At 35.2% G+C, this 22,027-nt stretch overlaps 3 protein-coding genes across 10 annotated transcripts in view; 1 reads left to right on the top strand and 2 right to left on the bottom strand.

The window, feature by feature from the left end:
* The window catches only part of LOC143901230 (FIGNL1-interacting regulator of recombination and mitosis), a 43,058-nt gene that overhangs the window by 8,402 nt on the left and 12,629 nt on the right, over positions 1 to 22,027 (top strand). Inside the window, exon 1 of one of the 5 annotated variants that reach the window (XM_077413345.1) lies at positions 15,068 to 15,191. The exons of 2 other annotated variants lie outside the window; for them this stretch is intronic. In XM_077413345.1, coding sequence (XP_077269471.1) covers positions 15,176 to 15,191 — 16 coding nt within the window. In that variant the 5' untranslated portion in view covers positions 15,068 to 15,175. Of the gene's footprint in view, positions 1 to 15,067; positions 15,192 to 22,027 lie in introns of those variants that run through there. 2 more of the 5 variants (XM_077413342.1, XM_077413344.1) reach the window with 2 other exon arrangements.
* Positions 1,708 to 9,393, bottom strand: LOC143901232 (E3 ubiquitin-protein ligase LRSAM1). 4 transcript variants are annotated; one of them, XM_077413350.1, is made up of 13 exons: positions 9,201 to 9,393; positions 8,539 to 8,781; positions 6,820 to 7,233; positions 6,473 to 6,502; positions 5,619 to 5,720; positions 5,449 to 5,557; positions 5,189 to 5,350; positions 5,021 to 5,120; positions 4,401 to 4,644; positions 4,028 to 4,153; positions 3,659 to 3,853; positions 3,168 to 3,365; positions 1,708 to 2,184 (listed from the first exon to the last, which is right to left on the bottom strand). In XM_077413350.1, the coding sequence occupies exons 1-13, from the start codon at positions 9,267 to 9,269 to the stop codon at positions 2,059 to 2,061; spliced, it is 2,118 nt and encodes a 705-aa protein (XP_077269476.1). In that variant the 5' UTR covers positions 9,270 to 9,393; the 3' UTR covers positions 1,708 to 2,058. The 4 variants fall into 4 exon arrangements, with proteins under 4 accessions (XP_077269476.1, XP_077269478.1, XP_077269479.1 ...); XM_077413352.1 differs by lacking the exon at positions 9,201 to 9,393 and adding an exon at positions 9,056 to 9,181; XM_077413353.1 differs by lacking the exon at positions 9,201 to 9,393 and adding an exon at positions 8,881 to 9,012.
* Positions 11,657 to 20,499, bottom strand: LOC143901231 (uncharacterized). The gene is made up of 8 exons (XM_077413349.1): positions 19,828 to 20,499; positions 19,064 to 19,597; positions 18,382 to 18,972; positions 17,880 to 18,201; positions 14,952 to 15,285; positions 13,558 to 13,678; positions 13,001 to 13,164; positions 11,657 to 12,704 (listed from the first exon to the last, which is right to left on the bottom strand). The coding sequence occupies exons 1-8, from the start codon at positions 20,008 to 20,010 to the stop codon at positions 12,641 to 12,643; spliced, it is 2,313 nt and encodes a 770-aa protein (XP_077269475.1). The 5' UTR covers positions 20,011 to 20,499; the 3' UTR covers positions 11,657 to 12,640.

Here is a 22,027-nt window from a genome sequence, read left to right as displayed (position 1 = left end):
TTGGACTCTACTGGACCCAACACAGGCCACAGATCCAAAATTTAATAAGATCGTCTATTGGCCCTCTTTGAACCCTCTAATTTTTATCTGAAACGTTTTTCTCATAAACTAACTACTTTCTGAGATAATTGACAGTCCCGCAACTTTTGTACGCACGGTATATGTAATCGTATGCAATAAAAATAATTTTAACTTAATTTTAAACTTGCGACACAACATAATGATGAAGCATTATAGAAATTTACAATAGATATATTCCTTATGGCTCCTAGTCACCGCGGTCATATTGAATTCTTGCTATCGAGGCGAGAAATGATTTTTATCGTGTGTGCCATTCTCAAATAAAAAGACATTTCCAGCAGTGAAGACCAGTAACTGGCTATTATAATCGTCATGACAATACGACCATTTTTTGGTCCAATTATCCTCAAGACGTTCTTAACCATGGATTTAATCCTTCTAAATTGATGTAATTTTGATACTTATATATAACCATCTCATTTAAATAATGTAATTTATTGCGAAAAATATGACTTCAGGCAGGGTTCGAATCTGGAACCTCCCTCATTCTATGTTGTATCAATTCGACCATTGAGGCATGTGGTAAGATTTATCGCAATAACATGTATTAAGGTGACTAAACAATAATAATAAGATAAAAACACCGAAATTTTGGTCCAAGGTGTATATTCAATGATTCAAACCGAATCAATCACATTTACTTATTGTTAGTCAGTCAAATAATTAAGTAGAAGACTTTAATCGACCGGAATGTGATAAATATTACCACATGTCCCAGTATGGTCGAAGTGGTACGACACCCTTCACGGAATGAGGGAGGTTCCCGGTTCAAACCCTGGCTGAGGTGATATTTTTTGCAATACATTAAATTATTTAAATGAGATACTTATATACATATAAGTATCAAAATTACATCAATTTAGAAGGACCAAATCCATGGTTGTGGTCTTGACGATAATTGGATAAAAAAATGGTCGTATTGTCATGACGATTATAATAGCCAGTAGGGTCGATTAAAGTTTTCACTGCTGTTAATTATTTGACTGGCGAAGTAAATGTGATTGATTCAAAAAGACATTTCGATAAAAAATCATTATAGATCGTTTCAGAACACTTCTAAAATTGGCCGATAACTGTCCTTAGTATCCTTTTCCCTCGACAATAAACAAACAACCATAAAACGAAGCCTAAACATACGAAACAAGTCGTTTGACGACTATTGAAGGGAGTGGAAAATATTCCTTCCGCATATGTATTCTTTGTAAATCTTATTTTGCGGCCAATTGTGTAAGTTTCACGATCACGTTAAACATTATGGCACAAGTACAGAGCGAATAATAAGGAAATTGCACGCACGACAAAATAGGGTTGTCAACATGTCAGAGCACAGTTTTCCATTGGATGGAGGTCTTATTTGTACCACTACGACTACATCGCCACCATCACCGCGGAATTCTCGGTTCAGGGGTTCAGGGGGGACCAGGAGCCTTATGCTTTTTGATATATTAGGATTAGATTGATAAACATATTCGTTCGACTTTTTTTGGTATTTTTTACTAAAACAAAAAAATAAGAACAGCATAAATTAAAATTTTAATTAATTTAATATTTTTCTAGGAAAGAGTTCATTTATAATCTTATCTACCATTTAAATAATGGGTGTAAAAAGATTGTTAAATTACAGTGTTCGTGGAACTGGTTCGATTATTTTATTATGTCGATATCAAACTAATCACAAAGAATTTCCGGTGAAAAACGGTTAGATGGTAAAAAAACTAATTGCTCACGAAATTGATCACATGCATTTGAGCAATTTTGTGAGTTGCAATATATAGTAATATATTTTCTGTATATTAACATTTATGAGCATGTGGTCAATATAACTTGTGCGTGTTATACTTTCCACTATTATGGAAATGGTTTGTTGACGTGCGAGTAATCACAGACCAGGAAGTATAGCGCATTTTGACACCCATGAGAAGCATCAAGTCGAAAAATTATTCGTGAATAAGCTGAATAAAACCGAGTTTTGTGAATTTAAGGCTGTATAACTCGAACTTTACGTTCTATTGAACTCCGGCACATTGGACATTCTGCAGGAACTTTCTCAGCGCAAGTGGAGCAACAACAAAAGTGTCCACAAGGTAGAAAAATCACTTCGCACTGAAAAAAATATGAGAGTATAATAGTAATGAAATAATTTCGTTAGAATCTATATATACTTGCATATGTAGGATTTCAACAAAATTATTTCGTTACTATTTTACATATATATGTTATGGTCAAAGGACAGAGCGCGGTCACTCCTCAGTTTGACTAGTCGAGCCTGAGGATTGACCAAGACGCTTGGTCAATTCTCAAAACATTTTTGTGTTTCAACCTTTGACTGATGTGTTTTTAGACAATCCTAGGAGACACTAAACCAACCGGTCAAAGATAGAAACTAAAATGATTATTTTCCAGTAAAATCCAGTTTGACTTTTGACTAGTCAATCCTAGATGTGATTGCAATGAGGTAGTCAAATCCCGGTTAAACTTAGACTTAATTTAATAAACGACGCGTTTTTGCACAAAACGACCAAGTCTGGCAGAAAAAAGTGTTGCTCTGCCCCGCGAAGTGAGATATTAACAGTTAATGTTGACGACTACTTTACTTGACTGTAGGATCTATATGTTGCAGCCATATGCGGTAATGTAGCACTTCATAAAGTGTCTAGACATTAGACACATGCTGCAATTTAATCTTCAAATTAAAAATTACCACACACACACACACACACACACACACACACATGGGAGGCTTCGGCCTCTCCTTGCTCCTCCTTGTGTGTGGTAATTTTTAATTTGAAGATTAAATTATAGCATGTGTCCAATTACTGTCTCCACGCATACATATTTTCCACGCGAAACGAGGTGCCATATGTAGATTTTCTTTATTAATTAAACACTGAATAAAGGCACACCTAGGATTGACTAGGCAAAGTCCAAAGTGTTTTTCTTAGTTTCTTCCTTTGACCAGCCATGCCAGTCACTCCTAGAATAGGCAAAAAAAAACGCCCTAACAAAAGCCGAAACACAAAAATGTTTTGAGGATTGACGAAGCGCGCCGCCCTTTGACCATAACATATACACATCATTATATTTACTTGCAAATCGAGGCAGATTACGCATTCGATCACGTTGACATTCTGAATAGAATTATAGTCTTGATCGCTGGTCGATGCTTCTTCGAGAGGCGCAGAAGCTGTTATGGGCGATCTGGCATTATTCATTTTAACTTCTGCTAGATAATTCTCAACCGCCAACATTATGGCAGCGCGATCATTCTCGCAACTTATGCCGATCTGTAAAATAAAAAGCAAAATAATAAATATGTTTATTTTAAATAATTGAAATATAAATCTCTACAATAATCAATAAATATTATTGAATTAATTAAAATTTTCATTTATATGCCATTCTTATCTTTCTTTTTTTTTTGGTAGAAAATACCAATAATGCATCTATTAATGTTTATTTAGTGTTCATTGCAAATAAGCATAAAAATTTAATGACCATGAATTTATTTTGAACTCCTCGAATTTTGAATTTGCAATATTTGAGATCAAAGTTTTAAAAATCTAATGAAGACGCGTACATTTTTTAATTGTTCGTCGCTGATGTCCGGCAATAAAGATGGCAAAGTGGCTAAGAATGGAAGGCAATGTAAAGCTCCTGCTATCGCCACATGTCGAACCAGCATAGGTTCCAACATCTCTAATAGTCCTTGCGGTCGAGCTTCCATCAGAGATTGATATTGCATTAGCCAGAACAAACTGCCACGTCTCAGGTTCTATTAATATTTTTTAATCGTTTTATTGCTTTATTTATTATTCCTGTTTTTACTTTTATATCATCTTTATTTTATTATTTTTTAAAACAATAAATATTATAAATAATTTATTAGTTTCACTAAAGAAGAAATGGCATTAAATAAAAAACGGTAAGAAATAAAATATATAATTACGGAGATGCATCGCTGTTGCTCTATCGTATTGATTGTCTCCAATAGTTGATCTCTTCTGTTCGTTTGCTGTTCCAACAAATCGACCAGAATAGCTGTTAGGGCCACGCGTCTATCAGCGATCTCATTCTAAAAATACGTGTATAAATTTTATAAAAATATATAATTGTATATAATATATATAAAATTATATTTTATTATATTTTAAAAAATCTAAAATTTTAAATTTTAAGAAGTTGACAACTCCAAATATTTAATTTCCAATAATTTAAAAATCTAACGATTTTTATTATGATTTATGTAAATATAAGTTAATAACAGATATCTTTTTTTTCCAATTCTTAGTTAATGATAACGCGTAGAATTACACTCTTACAAGTTGCTGGTTAATCTCCAACTTCCTCCTCTCGAGTTCAATATTAGTGAGCGCAGCCAATTGCGACTGCACTAAATTCATTTGTTGAATAATGCTCCAGGAACGCGCGTCACTCCGTTCCAATAATGCAGCAACTGCCGCTTTCTGCAAAACTTCATCTTGTCGTAATCTATCAACAAGATCTTGTCTGTTTTTTTCTTGATCATGCATGATCTGTGCCAAGTGGTCGTTGTTCCTCACCTCCCTGAATTCGAATTTTGATTTTATTCCTCAATTTATTCTTTTTTTAATGATAGTTACATGATACAACTTGCATAACACGAACTGTCTATTATATATATATATATATATATATATATATATATAATAACTGAATATTATTTAAGTATAATTAGATTAAAGTTTCATGTTTATCAATTTGCGTAAATTTTTTTAGACGACTTTGTAAGTAGTTCCTTGATTTATTACTCGTCGAATTGACGAACAATAAATTTGATTACTCATCATTGGAATTAAATAATATATTTAATGCATTTTTTTGCATATCTCTTATGTTCACGATTGACTCTTGTAAAGAGAAAGCAAATGTAAAGAAAAGAAATTTTATAATTGTTACTGACAGCGTAAGCAAAGATTGAACAGTGTAATCTCTATTTTTAGTATGCTCTTCCCATTTCCTTGCTCGACATATTTCCTCTTCCAACAATTTCTCCATTGCAACTGCAAAATAAGTTTGCAATTATGCGTGAACCATCTTGATTTCGCATACTTTTTTGTTCGATACTCACAAAGAGTGTCTTTCGTACGTAACATAAACTGTTCCGAGTGGCAGGAGCTTAGTAATTGCATCTCTTCCTGTTTCTCCCGCTCCAGTAACTCGGCCTGACTCTGTCTTTCTTCCTCGCTATTTCTCAGAAATTCTTTAATTACGTTATCAGCTTCTTTCTCCGCTAAAGGAAAAAGTTTATATATTTATATCTATTTCTTCATATTTACTAAATTATACATTTTGTGCGAAATTTGTTAAAAATTGAAAGGAAAATTATACCGCTATAAATGTACGAGAGTAACTGCGCTCTATTCGTGTCCTTTTCCTGCTGAACTTTCTCGAGTTCTTGCTCCAATTGTATCTGCTGTAACGCTACATCCTCCAAAAGCTAAAAATGCAACAATCTTTCATATTTAAGATGTTTACAGTTTTGTGTGCACTTAATTCACCTTTTTCTTGTGAACCTTGAGCATGGATTGCACCTCCATCTCGTATTCCTGTTGTTGCTTTATGTTTTTTTCCACTTCCAATAAGGCATTTTGCCGATGTTCCTGTCGAAAGTGAATTTTACTATCACAGCATCGGCATATTATGTAACAGTCTAATAAAAAAACTCGTTTTTTTAAATATCACTGTTACATGAATAAAAAAGAAAAATTTGTATTAGTCTGTTATTAGCGAACAAATTCACCCTTTTATTAGCAAGCAAATTTTTCTATTAATCTGATATATTAAAATTCAGATTTGCAATTTTCTAGTGTCTGCGTAAAAGAAATAACAGGGAATAGATAAATTAGATTAGTAAATTGTAGAAGAAATAAATGTTATATAACAAATAATCGAGAAAATACTGTGTAAAAAATAAAATATAATTAAAGTAAAGATGAATAACAAGAATGTAGATGGAATAAGAAATCGACATTTTTAGCAGCAAAATTATTACTTAATATATATGAGTATAACGGATATAAATGGAGCGCTGGGTGTAATGGTAATCCAAAAGTAAAAACAAAAATAAATTAAAAACTAAAAATAAAAACTAAAAATAAACAAACTAAAATGTGACTTCATTCATATTATAAAAAATATTATGAATTTCTTTTCGACTAAGATTTTTATGTTTATATATATTGTTTATATATATATATATATATATATATATACATACATATATATACATACATACATACATATATATCTGTATAAGCTGAATCGTTATTGCACTGAGCGCCTTTATGGTAATAATAAATTAAATGAATGACAAGTGGAAAGCATACGAAACTCAAAGAAGCGTCCAACATGCCTTCATTTTGTTTAGCTTCTGTAATGCTGCCTAAAAGAGAAAAAAACTGTGAATATGCGCAAACACCGAAAACACATTGTGCGTGAATCATAGATACTCGCAAAATTGATCAATTTCTGTTGTAAAAATATGCAAACAGAGAAAACACAAGTGAGTATATAAAACATTTTTTTTAATAGCTCGTCATAGAGATACATGTTGAAAAGAGATACATACATATAACACGTTCCTAAGACGATAAATGATCTAAGACTTTTGATCAATTTAGCGACTTATATTTAGCAATATAATAATGTGAAACTAACAAAATCTCGTAACTATTATGTTCTTACACTACATTATAATACCTGCACGTCGTTATTCTTATTATGGTATACCGTCTGGATGTCTTCCGAGCTCATATCCCTTGAAATATCGGTTTCTGATACCGAATTCTCCGGCGAGTATTTAATGCCACTCTCATTCGCCAAAAACGCGATAATCACTATTGTGCCACCGTCTAAAATGTCCTGACATGGATACGACAAGCTTAATCCATCGATATTTAAACTCGCCAGTTGTTGTGCATAGCCCAGAGATTTGGGTAGCTTATGCAGTGATTTGTTGTGACTAATGTCGAGAGTGTTGAGCTGCTGCAGCTGCCCGATGCCGTCAGGCAGCTGTTTCAGGTTATTCCTCGAAACATTCAGAATTGTTAACTTATTCAAGTACACTATCTCGTTGGGCAGTTTGCGGATGTTGTTGTTTTGCAAATGAAGCTCCTAAAAAAAAACAATTAACTATAATATTTTAGTATTGTTGATGCTGCATGTAGTAAAAGCTGTAATATATGACTTTACCAAAAATTATTTACATAATAAAGGAATTTTAACATCTTAGAATAGTATATTATATACATTTTAAAAAGAAATATAAAGGAATAAATATAATCTGGCTTTTATATATAATACATAGTATTATTTTAGTATTTAAACTGACTAATAATTAGTTTCTTTTATTTGTTAAATTAACTTCTTTTATATTGTATTTCCCGCATCATAATAATATATTAAGATGTTATATTTTATTGCCAGGAAAATTCCAGTTTTCTATCTTTTTTGCTTCCTCATAGAGGAAGCTTTGTAATGGTGAAAAAATTTTTTTTCCAGATTTTGATGGAAATAGGTTTAGAATGTTTGAAAATGTCGAAATATCTTATTAGTAGTAAGTGTCTGTATGTATGTATGTATGTGTGTGTGTGTGTGTGTGTGTACGGATTTTTGTACACGCATCTACTTCTACAATTTTTTAGATACCAGTTTGAATTTTTGCACACAAATAGAGTATCATAGAAAGTATGTCCTCCTCAAATTTTATTGAAATCGGTCTACCGGTATAGATTTTATGCAGATTTTCCTTTTTTTGAAAAATGTGTTTTACGCTGCCGCTTTCTCAATATTTGAGATAGCGATTTATTTTTAATTTTATTATATTTTCCAGTTTTTTTTCTACCCCTATTTCATATATAATTCATTAAAATTTGATTGATCAGATCTCGTATTACACACATTTGAAATTTCGAAGAATTCGTACATACATAGAAGCTTTATAAAACTTGATCTGATCAACCAAATTTTAACCAATTATATATGAAATAGGGGTAGAAAAAAGACTGGAAAATATAATAGAATTAAAAATAAATCGCTATCTCAAATATTTATAATATCGGGCTGATTTTTTTTATCGATAAAGTATTGTTTTAGTTTTTAAGTGGACAAGTATTTTTAGTATTTTTTAGTGAATGTATATAATTATTTACGCAGTCCCCAAAAGAGTTAAGTGTGAAATCAGAACCTTTGCTAACAAAGCTTCCTCTATGAGGAAGCCAAAACAAATAAATACTGATAATTATACCTCGAATAAAATAAAAACTTGCACACTTAGGAACTATGAGGAAGCAATGTGCAAGTTTCTACTTGCACAATTAAAAACTACGAGGAAACAATGTGCAAGTTTCTACTTGTTATATATTTTATCTTCTGTAATAACCACATAGGAAAAATGAATGGTTAATCTGATAAGCTTACCTTTAGGGAAGAGAGATACTTAATGTCAGAGGATAATGCAATAAACTCGTTTCCGTGAATGTCTAAGACAGTCAACAAGGACAAGTCGCTTAAGGCACCTCCACCCAAGAGTGAGCTCAACTTGTTATCATACATTAGCAAGATTTTTTTTCGGAACACCTTGCAAAGCGAATAGATGCCCGACGGCACGTTCTTCAAGGCACATTCCGACACGTCGAACACTGGTTCCGGATTTTCCCTGGCCTGTCGTATAAAATAAATGAAAATTGCAGCATATATTACTCTTCGTTAAATTACAAATTTATTATATCTATCGCATTTTATTTCACGTTTATCATTTACTTATGACATAAGTCTTATGTAAAGGCGACTATGAAGTAACTGGCGTTATTTAGTCATCATGATCAGCACTTGTCAACGCTTCTCAGGATCGTTCTAACCTCAATCTGCATAAAGCTAGCTTCTAGATCTGTCTTATATATGTTACCATCTATTTATATGTATATATATACATTACGTTTGTTTATTATTATTATTATTTGTTAGTACAGATACGGTAAACGATCCAGGGTTTAGACTGACACTGTCTAACTAAGATAGAGTCTTCATTATAGAGTCGACTTGGACTCACGGATCATAACCTCAATTCATGAAATACGCACCAGGTACAGTTTGTACTCGAGCCGCGCCTTGTAGTCGACGTTGGTCTTGCTCCCGTGTTTCCTCGACATCCTTGCTCGGCATCCGTTGTCATGACAAGGAGATGAACAAGGATCTCATCTCGCACAGCCAACATGTGATAATCAGCGATAGCGCCGAACCTTCGACAAGGCTCGTCCAGCTATCAATAGCATCAGTCTTTTTTACTTTACTATGACAGGCATAACTGCAAGTTTACAAGAAAAATATATTTTTTGCTATATAAATTGAAAACGATACGACGAAAAAGATTGAGGAAAAAGGAAGAGGTAAATTTTTGTTTGTATTAGATTTTGTCTAACATGATTTGAACTTGTTTAATATCTATTTATGTATTTTTGAAAATATTTTTAAATAATATGATTATTTTATATTAATAAGGACATATAGAATAAAGTCTGAACGAAAAATCAAAAATACCACGAACAAATTAAATAGTCAAGCAGTGAATTATAAATCATCTGATTTATTGTTAGAAAGTAATCTCCTGAAAAGGTGCAATATAAACATTTTCTAATGTTTGTAATATTTTATTTTGTAATAAATATATATATTTATATATATATATATTTATATTTTGTCAATTTTGTCTTTATTTATATCTTACATATATACATATCTTTTTTTTTTCAGCAAGCGCGACAAATCGATACAAACATATTCTGTCTTCGTTATTCATTGGAGTTTAAAAACTTTTTAAAAAGTATATATCTATCCTATATCTATCCTCTAATCTTACATTCCGTAATCTAAATTTATTCTCTAATGTTAACATTTCTAATTTTAATATAACTATTGATCGCCATGTTGCATGCTTTATTCTTTTGTGCAGCAATTTCAAGTCAATCAGTTTGCGCCCCTCGTATCTAGAGGCCCTCTAGGTAAGACCGTGCTCGCGACTTTTCACGATCGCTGATCGATCGCGTCTCGATTTTTGCGCTTCACGACTTGTAGTGCGATTCTGTTAACTCGTTTCTGTCGTTATGTGAGCACGACTGCATAACGAGTTACAGAATCGCACTACTGAGGCGGGATTCTGTAACTCCTTAATGACAATTGTCGGATCGTTGCGTAGTTTTTTATCATCTTACAATAGCTGCGCAACGATCCCTTTGATCATGTGCGCCGCTTTCGACGATTCGCGCTACCCCTGTATTTAGTCTTTGAATTTGCGTTATTTAAAACCGAAGAATAGCGATCCCTGTAGCGGAATTCTGTAACTCCTTAAGGGGCCGGATGCTGGAGTGGCAAGAATTACCGACATTTTTTTGAGCAGGCTAAACTTTGAATTGGCTTTACGGAATTGAAAAATTTTTTTACAGAATTAAAGTACGCATAAAAACGGAGGGTGCTAGCGTTGATTTTACATCAAAAACGAAAAAAAATAAAAAAATTATATGTATGACATGGACAACATTTGCTGCACATAAAAATTTAGACTTTGTACATACGTATAAAATAAGCATACATCACCCTCGGAAATACAATAAAGAAGAATCCTGTGCTCGCAGAAATGAGCTGCGAGCTTTAGTATAAGAGAAAAGTGTGTTAGAAAATTTCATATGCACATGTTACGCGTCTCGCGCTTTGTATGCATGTGTAAGAATCGGTGAGCACGTCTTTATCGACGCTGATCAAGTTTGCCTGCGCTCTGTATGTATGTGTAAGAATCGGTGAGCACTTTATCGATGCTGATCGAGTTCGTCTGCGACTCTAGCATCCCCTTAACAACAGTTTCGGTATTGTTACGCAGACGGGGTCAATCTTTTCCCCTAGGGTGGAAACGTGAAAAATGAAAAATCTCTCTTTCTATTGATGTTAAATAGAAAGAGATAGTCATATGAAACTTTTCACTTTCCACGTTCCACATTAATACATGATTGACCCCCAGTATGGGTGCGATCCACTTGGCGCTCCAAACGCTCTTAGAAACATTTCATCTTTGTTGTTCATAAAATGTTAAACAAGGACAAAATAATGTTCTGAAGCGTTTGAAGCGTCTATAGTGGATCACACCCTATATATATGGTAAAAAAGCTGCGTGACGATCTGACAACTGTCGTTAAAGAGTTACAGAATCCTGTCTCACGTCACGTTTTCAATTCGAGAGAGACGACAGACCCCAGCACGACCGTGGACCCCAGAGACCCGCGATTGTCGTCACGACTCAACCTTCATAAAGAAATAACGGCAAAACACGTGAGGAGGAGGAGAAGGAGAAGAATTCAAATTCGTTTTTGATTGATAAAGCATCGATTATTAACATTCGCGTTGTGTACGCAACTGCTAATTTATTTAAATACCTAAACTATTATAAAAAATCATAACTTGGATACAGTCGAGTCGAGTATCCAAATAAGTTACTTTTCTGAGGTCTCGAAGTTTAATGATTGTACATTAAATTAATGACGCATTTGGATATATGAATGCATGGTATATATTTGAATATATGGATACATGAATGAACATATGAAGAAAAATATCCGCAGCTGTAGAAAAGAATAACAAAGGAATCTGTTTTCTTAAATTGCATCTTTTATCTCTTCTTTTCTTTCTTCAATGGCTTCTTTCTTTAACAGCTATTGTCCGTTTTTTATTCTCAGTGCAGAAGGCATACACATGGTACAATTAAAAGAAGAGCAGATTCTGCGATCTGTGAAATACATTGCTGTATTTAAATGCTTTAGAAATGCCCCGATATTGGATATTATCGCAAGTGATTTAAAAATAATTCAAAAATAATTCGGGAATATAAAAGGATCGAGAAAGAGGCAGTAGGATTTTATTTAAGGCTTACAATTAGTAGGAACCATCTAATTTCAGGTAATTCGATTTGCGCCTATTGCTTTACCGTGTGCGCCTAATTTATCGTTATTATTAATTATTATCAAGACATTGTTTACTCAATCTTGATAATATTAATAATTCATGGCTATTTAATCTTTGGTATCTCATTCTATGTATGTAAATTATATACACGAATTCAACTTTAACAATTAATAATTATAATAAATTATATGAATTGAAATATATATTATAAAGGAATATATGTAATTTATTAATTGTAATTAATAAATTGCATATATAAGTCACAGGATATCCCATTTTAAATGACGACCTTAAATATTTCTTGGACAATATATTTTAAAGAAAAATGTTTCAGATAAAAGTTGTGGAGGAGGCCAAAGGACGATCTTATTGTATCTGAGGGTATTTGAGGTCTCGTCATTTAAAATGGGACATCCTGTATATATATATATATATATATATATATATATATATATAATAGTATGTTTCATCGCTTATACTGTTTCTCGATAATCAATCGATTCGTGAAAATAACAATAATCGGTTCATTAAAAATGTATCTAAACGTCGTAACAATTCGACATCTTTGCGAATCTCATTGCAAATTCTGCGAGCATTCCTTCTGTCGTAGTCGATACTCCGTCGGTGTTAGCATGCCTCTGAAATACATTTCTCCAGTCATTCATGCGTACAGATTGTTAAATATAAATATAAATCGCATTCTATCTTATTTCTCCCTCTGAGGATTGGATCATAATCTATTATCAAAATATTATCTTTTTCAGTCTTTCTGGAGTTCTTAAATACTCTGAGATAAATTGTTTTATTAATAATGCCACATATATTATAATGCTTGTTAATTATTCTTATTATTTTTTTAAGTTAACCTCAAGTTCTTATAATCAATTTATATTTATCGATCGGGCTCTCAATTTAATCGATAGTTATCTGTTACCTTAGAACAGTGTCGAAGGACACACACACGCCCTTATCACACATCCGCCTGTAGAGATGCCAGCAATCCTTTTCCTTGGTCGTTTGAAAATGTGGCTCCGATGGCAGTATCACTTCTGGTGGCGTTTCTTTTGCCGGCAATGTCTTTTTAGGAAATTGCTCGACCTGTATTTACGCCAAAAGTATATCAAATTAAAAATTACGAAACCACGCAGCATTATAATAATATTAATAGTAGTAATAGCATGCAGTAATAGTAATGTCCGTGTAAAGGCTTTTAAAATGGTAAAAATAAAAGAGAGTGTGGAACTCCGCATTATTATATTCTCGCTGAACATGGTCCAAAATTCGGACCAAAATAACGTACGGTTTTAAAATTTGATTTATCATAAATAAAGGAGTTAACCTTTGTGCACCATCAACAGCGCTTGGTTCTTACTTAGCCCGTTCCACACTCTGTAAATATAGCACATAACGCTGTAAAATATAGCACATAATTCTACAATATGTTATACTGTGAAAAGTTTGCTTTAATTTGATTCCATGTGATTCCTTTACTTTTGAAAGCGGTGAGTCAATCGACGGAGTTGGAATCGCGACGAGATCGACTCGTGGTATCGCGAGGGGCGTCCTCTGCTCTTTTATTTCCATCGGTCCATTATTCGTCCGCTCCGCTACTCTGCGAACATCGAAATCATATTTTCTTCTTCCTCTTACTTTCCCTTTTCTTGGTACAATCACGCGGTAGAGTTGCAAAATCGCAGGATCGACAAATTACGATAAGTCTGTACTTCGAATACAATTTTAATCGAGCGCGTCCGGACAGATCAACTTTAACGTGTTGACTGCTAATCGCATATGCACTTTTATATAGGTAATATTAAAATACATAAAAAAAAATCTTTAAAGTTCCTAAAAAAATACCTCCTCATCTATGTATTTATATATAACGATAAAAAGATTATTAATAGATAATAATAGCATAATAGATTCCTTTAAGAAAATGAGAATAATATAATATGGCATTATTAATGAAATAACTTACTTATAATTAAGAATTATGAGAATATTTTGATAACGAGGAACGCGCGAAAGGGAGAAGGGAGGAAGAGAGGGAGAAGAGAGAGAAAGAGTGAAAGAGTGTTCTCGATTTATATAAGATTGCGAGAATGCATATTCAAGAAATTGCAGAGTTTAGTATCGGTTTCTGAACTTCTCCTAAACTAAGAGTGCATTCCATTTCACGCATGATGCGCATAATGTGTCATTTGTTGTTCACCGAATGTTAAATGATGAATGATGGATAAATGATGAATTATGCACATCATGCATGAAACGGAATGCACCCTAAGTAAACGATGTACGCGTCGCGGATGACATCGAATATGATGAGCGAAGTTTGACGGAGGCACCAATCCAAGGACGTACCACGATCCGCGGGATGCGAACATTCACGGCCGTACCAGTCCGTTACCAACGAACTGCTTCCTCCTCCTTCTCCTCCTCCTACTCTTTTTTCCTCCCCCAGCACCGTTACATCGCCCCACTTTATTTTTTCGACGTCAGTATCATAAATCGTCGACCAATCGAACTTTTTATCCTTCCTCTCTCCTCCCTAAGCTTTATATATAGATTAGATACGACGATAGCTCGATTTTTGCAAATGGATGGACTTGATTTAGCAATTTCTCCCGCACGTCTGTAGCTTTCGTTATTTTTGCAATTTTGCGTAATGCTTTCATTCTTAGGGGGGGATAATTTCTAAAATAATAATATTTGTGTCATCCGAACCATAGTTAAATAATAAATGACGATTGACGGGCTAAAATAAGGAGATATAAAATAGCGAGTTATTTCGGTATTTATAATATCGATAATACCGTTATTCATATCATAATATAGAAGGTTTTATTGTATTATAACATTATAACTAAAGAAGAGACCTCACTCACATCGGGCGGCTTGGTGTGCTGCGCGTTCGCAGCAGCTTCCGCTTCTTGTCGTGCAGATCACCGATCGGTACCGCCAAGCATCTCTTCTCGCGATCAGTCAGCGGTGCCTCCGGTACCATCCTCTCGGCATCCTGTGGAATTAACGCGGGATCGATGGCCAGCATCGGCATCGTGACGGCAACAGTTCTGCTGTCCTGCTCGTCCAAGTTCTCACCACCGTTTTCATGAGCGACGTTAACGGTGAGTCCGAAACGAGGAAGCTGAACGAAGTTGCTGACGGTTCGCTTCTCTTCCTTCGTCGGCTCCTCGTCAAACGAGTCCCTCTGGAAGGAAACTGTCTGGCGAATTAGCTTATCGCTTTGCAAATTTTTTGCTCGTTTGATTCCCTGGGGCCAAAGATCGAGACGAGAAATAACGTTTGATACCCGGTGACTCGGTCTACCGCGAAAGCAAATCGATAATGAGCGATATCGTTTGGCTCAGTTGCTGGCCAACGGCTGGAACCGGGTTACTCGGTAAATAGGCTCGATTCGACTTATGTGATATTTGTAAAAAGCCTAAACTCGATCGTACACGACAGGTCTATTAATCCGACACGATCAATCACGATGTTTCCGCATAGACTGCACGACCCCGTCCTAGGTGGTCCATTATTAGTACAATCGGTAGTTCTACATAAAAAATGGTTCTACAAAAAAAAATTAATAAGACATACAGAACAAAAGCTTTTTTTATATCTTTAAACTCTCTTTAAACCGATTTTTATTACAATATTATAATATATAATTACAAATTTAATATGAATTACATGCAGAAAAAGGATTTTGCTATATTAGCAAATCATTCGTTACTATAGTGTCAACAAACATTTGGTTTGCTGCGAGAGCTAATTAATTTAGCAATAGTAGCAAACCTTTTGTTACAGTAGCAAAAAGTTTGCTACTCGCAGTAAACCAAATGTTTGTTGTCACTTTTTTTCTTCGTGTATGTACTTAAAGAATTATATATACAGGGTATCCCATTTTAAATGCCCTAGGCAAATATCTCGAAAAATATGGAAAATACGGAAAAATGTTTCAGACTTAAATGAAACTCCTCATTTTTATTGCATATTCTCGTAGCCCTTGTCAAAACGTTTTCAAAACACAATAATTATACTTCCTTTCGTTAATTTTCTGAGATATTTCAAATTTTGTCAAGATTTTTCCAATATAAAATATGAAATATCTCGTAAAGTATTTATTTTTCAATGACTTTACCTTAATACTTTTATACATAGAATAATGAAAGAAGTCGATTGTTGTAAAAAAAAACAGAAAAACATTATTTTAAAAAATTTTATTGTATTTTGTAGACGCATTTATTTCACAAAATTGCAAATGTAAAAATTAATATTATTATTCGATTTCTTTCATCATTCTATGTATAAAAGTATAAGGTAAAGTCATCGAAAAGTGAATACTTTACGAGATATTTCATATTTTATATTAAAAATATCATGATGAAATTTTTGAAATATCTCAGAAAATTCTAGACGAAAGATAGCTTTATTATACTGTTTTAAAAACGTCACGACAAGGGCTATAAGAATATGCAATAAAAAAATGGGAGTTTCATTTAAAAAAAACATCAATTACATTGATCTGGCCTTGAAAAGATCACTCAAGGTCAAGTCCATATTTTTATCATGCGACTCCTTTCAAACCATGCAACTTTTGTCTGAAACATTTTTCCCTATCTTCCATATTTTTGAGATAGTTGCCTGGGGCATTTAAAATGGGACATATCCTATATATGTATACATTTTATGTATATATACTGTATATATATTTTTTTAGGGCGGTATAGATTCGAACTCTGGCTGGAGTAATATTTTTCGCAATAAATTCTTTATAGTGAATTAAATAAGATGCTTATTAGTATCAAAAGTTATATCGATTATCGTTTTAAGTATGTGGATTTACTATTCCAACAAGAAGCTATGTTTTAAGACCGACAAAAAATTGGCGCACAGCTTACTGAATTGGAAAAAGTATACAAAATTCACACAGAAATATTATTATTATAGTCATCTAGCCTGAATCGAAAAATGCCACCTTCTTTAGTTAATTGTGTTATATTTTTTTATTTTGTTATTTTCTGATATAATAAACAAATTGTAATGTATTTTATATATCCTTTGTTTCTTCTTTTTTTTTATCATATAATAATAAATTTTATGGTATATTTAAAAAAAATTTAATCAATTTTTCCTAAATAATTGGATTCCTAACTATTCGGATTGAAGTTAAAAGAATATTGATGTAAAACAGAACAAATTAATAAAAAAGTAATTAAGCGATTTTAATCATTACGAATAATAAAATAAAGAATTTCATTGATCACAAGTGAACGCAAGCGTTATATAAACAGAAGTATTCTGGCTATGTGCGGTTCGCGTGTCTCGTGTCTCTCTTAATTAGTCGGTTCAATTATAGTTCTACGCCTCTTCGCCTTACTTGTTACCGCACGCGTATATGTTATCGGATGTTATCAATCGCGATCGTAGATAAATAATTTATAACGCAACAAGCAAAAATTATTTTATCCTCAATTAATAACGGCGAGAATTTCAAGAAACGAGAAATTTCTAAGGAGCCTCTAAGTCCATCGTTATTTATTTATCGAACTTGTATAATTTGTATATACCGGGTGGTACAGAGAACTCTACTGGACTCAATACGGGCCTTGGGCCAAGAATTTAATATGACCATCTATTAGTCTTTTTCGAGCCCTACAACTTTTATCTGAAACATTTTTTCATTAACTTCCTCCTGTATATGAGTTATTCGACCGTACTGTTTCAAATGGGACATATTAAAATATTTCATATATATATATATATATATATATATATATATATATATATATGAAATAGGAACATCTTACCTGATTTGATGGGCTTTCTCACCGTGCCAGGGTTGGGGTTGATAGACGTCTTTATGATAGGCATGGTGGGTAGCTTGCTGCGCAGTTCATTGATAAGCTTATCGTCGCCCGGCGAATTCTCCACGTCGCTATCGCTGTCGGCGGAGCTGACCAGCGACACCATGGTGACCACGTCACTCGTTTTGGGATCCACAAAAGCTTTCCCTCGTCCCCCGCGATCCTCGTCTTTGCTTAGACCCGACGAGGCGAGGAAACGTCTTTTCGAACTTCTCGATCTCCTCTTCAGAGGCGCCGATCTTATCGATCGCTCTCCTCGCGATATCTACAGAACAGTTGGCGCAGATTCTTATCTATGTTCTTATCAGACTGTTTTTTCCCTTCATTTTTATATCGATTATTTACTTGTGAATTATTTTATTATCGGGAGATCTTTGATTCACGACGCGCAAAGCGATAGTGAATCCCCGGATTCTATAGGAAAAGCTCTCGAGCAACTACTTACCTTCGTCGCACCTCCCTCGTGATTTTCCACGGCATCTTTTCCGTCCTGCATTTTTTCACAAACGATCGATTTATCCGTCGCCTCGGCGAGACCAGGCGCGTCGATCACAATGTTCACCTGTATGCGCGCCGCGGATGCGAGATTTCGTCTCTGCGGCGGCGCCGAATTCGTCCTTCTCGCTTTTTCTAGGCTTGCTGTAGACGAGCTTCTCGTGAGAACAGCACTCTTGTCGATTGGCGATCTCATCGCGGTTTTATCGGCCGAAGCGCATCTGATCTCGACCGATTTCGTTGGCGCGAGCTTATTCTTCGCTTCCGGTACTTTCGGAGACTTGTCCACCATCGGCACGAGAAAGGCGCGATTGGTACCGCTGTGAAAACTCGCGCGCTTCTGCTTTGTCAACGAAAAATCGGCATTGATCTTCGCCGATTCCGCATTTGCCGCTTTCGAGCATGAAAAAGCGGCCGACGGTTGCGATAGATCGGTCATTGGAAGATGAAGATTCGTGCAGTCGATATTTATATGCGTCTTCTTTCTCTTCTCCTCCTCCTCGATTATCTCTGGATTATCGTGCAAGTTGGTAGCTTGGTTCTAAAAAGATCGGTAATGTCCTCCATCCGATTATTTGATATTGAAAAATTTCATTGTTATGAACAGAGTATATAATTATCCATCTAAATACCTCGTTATCTCTTTCCTCCTTTTCCACGCTTTTCGCTACTTTCTCAACCCCTTTCGTCAACAGATCGTTCTCCGTCAATCGAGACGCAGTCTCCAGCTTCTTCCCGCATGATCTTCCATCTTCATTAGCATCATCTTCACGCGTTTCCTTCCCTCGATCTCTCATATTGTTTGACGCTGCTGAGTTTCGCTGAACTTTTTTCTCATCCTGAATAGAATTAGGCTCTTTCCTGGAGAGAGGGGTCGGCGGGGCGGACATTGATAGCTGAGAGTCGCAGCGTTCTTCCACTGCCACGCCATGTGCCAGGAAAATGTCGATGTTCGCTTTGTTCTGCTCGCGGTGCTTCCATGCGAGTCGCAGCCTCTCGGCGAGCTCTTGCCGCGAGTAAAGGATCGATGCCTTCTCCGTAGTGGCATAAGCCCTGCCAGATCGACCTGTGGGTGGTCTGGATCGACCTGGGATCTGCCGAGCCACCACCTCCACCTGGGCCAGACCATCGCAGCCGCGACGATCATCACCCCAGGCGACTCGCACCTGTCAATTGCACGATAATATAAAATAACAAAACGTATTTGTTAAATGTATTTATTACGTTAAGACTATGCATTTTGAGAGATATTAAAAATCTAAAATAAATACAACGTAATAAAACGACTCTTCGATTTATTAAATGGAAAAAAAAAACGAGTTCTATGTGCTGTCTACAGAAAGGCGAGTCCTAATTAAAACCTAATGGTTAAAGGAAAGCAAGTTTTCTCAACTACCTTGGGCTTCTCTGTCGCATTTGTGGCTAATCTTCCATGCGCGATCGGATTCGCGTAGATTTGCAGGGACTTGCTGCAATCGTCCTCCGCCGATCTCTGACGTCTAATATGTTGTCGACGCGGCGCAGGCTGCTGCAACGACAGCTGCCTGACAGGTCGCGTTGCTCTTCTACCATTAGACATCCCCGGACAATCTTTTTCGCATTGTCAGTGTGTCCTCTTGACAATTTCCAAAACCTTTTTAGTGGAGCTTATTTATTAATTCGTTCATTGGCAGGGGAAGCAATCCCTTGACGATAACACAGGTTGAATTAAGGAAAAGGATCTTTCTCTATAAATATAATATTTAGGTTTCTTTAGCTCTCGAATGAGGAGTCCACCAAGAAACGTTGTCGACGCCACGACTGGGCGCCGACTGACTGACTACCCTCATCCATTGCCCTCCACCAACCTTCGGTGTGTACCAAGTCCAAGCCCGGTTCACAAACACACTTGTAGGTGTACTAACTCTCCCCTTTTCGCGCGCTCGCTCTCTCTCTCTCTCTCTCTCTCTCTCTCTCTCTCTCTCTCTCTCTCTCTCTCTCTCTCTCTCTCTCTCTCTCTCTCTCTCTCTCTCTCTCTCTCTCTCTCTCTCTCTCTCTCTCTCTCTCCCTCCCCCCTTCTTTCTCTCTTCTTCCCTGCCTCTGCTTTGAACGGGAGCCAACACACGAACACTATAATTGTACTGGTACCATTAACCTCCGTCATTACAATCACTGTCAGCGCTGCCAGGGTGGTCGAACTCCTTGTTCACTTCGTATACGTTGCTCTCGAGGCCACGGTGACGTAACATCGCGATATCTGTATGTGTATAGAATATTTCCCTCAATTTGAAGTATGTACATCTGAAATATTTTTGTTTTTGTTTTTTTGATTATACGGAAAAATACGAAATTTACTTTTCTTGAAGAGATATAAACAAGCAAATTTTTATAATTTTAAATTAATCTTTTCTGATCAAATCTCTTATTATATACGTATTAATGAAAATCATTCCGTGATGAAAAAGACATGAATGACTTTCAAATATTTTAAAATGAAGAAAAAGATAACTTTTTTCGATGAAAATTTTTTTATTGATTATAATATTTGTTCTTTCCCTAACCGCAAAATAGTTATTTTATTACGTATTTTTGCATGTTATTGAAATAGAAAATAGAGAAAAATATTTGGTAAATTGATTTAATTATCATTTTACTATCTCGTTAATTAAAAACAAAAAGAGCTTCTTTTCTGCAACTTTTTCTATATTTCCAAACTATATTTAAAAAAAAATTATCTCACACACACACAGAACAGCTAGAAAACTGTTTATTATCATTTAATATTATTATTATAGGACATATTTTGAGTTGTTACAATATTAATATTATAAATAATGTTTTTTATTAAAAAATATTCAAGAGATTTTTCTGCAATTTTGTTTTTGATAGAGACAAAAATTCTTTTGTTAATAATAAGCCTTAATTTTTATTTCATCATGCTGTTTTCTTTTTTGCTACATTTCAAACATAATAAAATGTGCGAATTTAGTAGGTCAGACTCTTTCAATAAATAGGCATATTGAAGCACCGAAACGTATCGTAACGGTATCGTAATCAGTATAGTCAGTGCTACTCTTGAGAGTTTTGAGCCGACTGGCGGCTCGAGTCTCGAGTTCGTAATTCAGGGACGAGAAATTAGCATCTCTCGATCGAAAATCGCATCGCTCAAATCCATCCTCTGTGACTCAGCCTGGTACACGTCGCTCGCCCCTTCGTCACGTGTCGGAACCACCCTCTCTTAACCCCTTCGCCACTGTCCTTACTACAACCCGGCAGCCACGTGCTGTTGTTTGGAGTCAAAATCACTGTTCGCGCGACTCCGTATATCGAACTCAAGAATCGCCGGCAGGCAACCACAGTCACTGCCGGTATTATTGATCAAAACTCTGCCCATCATCTGACAGCTTGTTGTCCGCAGTTGCCATGGCAAGTCCGACAGCTCGATCATTCCAATTCCTGGCGCGGATCGACTTCTTTTCTCGCTTGTTTACTCCCGCGACTGCCTTGTTTGTCTTCCCCTCTCTTCTTTCTCCTTTTTCTTCAACTAGGATTCTTCATATTTGCATGGCCTTGCCTCGTTGACGAAGGAAACCAACTTTGAACTCATTTCTTCGTCC

The sequence above is a fragment of the Temnothorax americanus genome, unplaced genomic scaffold (genome assembly GCF_048541705.1).
Source record: "Temnothorax americanus isolate GAGA-0224 unplaced genomic scaffold, ASM4854170v1 Scaffold32, whole genome shotgun sequence".
In the NCBI taxonomy this organism is placed as follows: Eukaryota; Metazoa; Arthropoda; class Insecta; order Hymenoptera; family Formicidae; genus Temnothorax; species Temnothorax americanus.
This window is presented reverse-complemented; position numbering and strand designations above follow the sequence as displayed.

Bases quoted from the DNA above. Each gene is read 5' to 3' on its own strand.
- LOC143901232 (XM_077413350.1), bottom strand. From the start codon at position 9,269: ATGTCGAGGAAACACGGGAGCAAGACCAACGTCGACTACAAGGCGCGG. The intron at 5,351-5,448 runs GTATAATTTTCC...TTTTTCCTTTAG, and splicing joins ACTCTCGTACATTTATAGCG to CGGAGAAAGAAGCTGATAAC. The intron at 5,121-5,188 runs GTGAGTATCGAA...CTTATTTTGCAG, and splicing joins ACGTACGAAAGACACTCTTT to TTGCAATGGAGAAATTGTTG.
- LOC143901231 (XM_077413349.1), bottom strand. From the start codon at position 20,010: ATGTCTAATGGTAGAAGAGCAACGCGACCTGTCAGGCAGCTGTCGTTG. The intron at 15,286-17,879 runs GTAAGATGTTCC...TTCGCCAGACAG, and splicing joins GAGAAAGCCCATCAAATCAG to TTTCCTTCCAGAGGGACTCG. The intron at 12,705-13,000 runs GTAACAGATAAC...AATGTATTTCAG, and splicing joins TCCTTCGACACTGTTCTAAG to AGGCATGCTAACACCGACGG.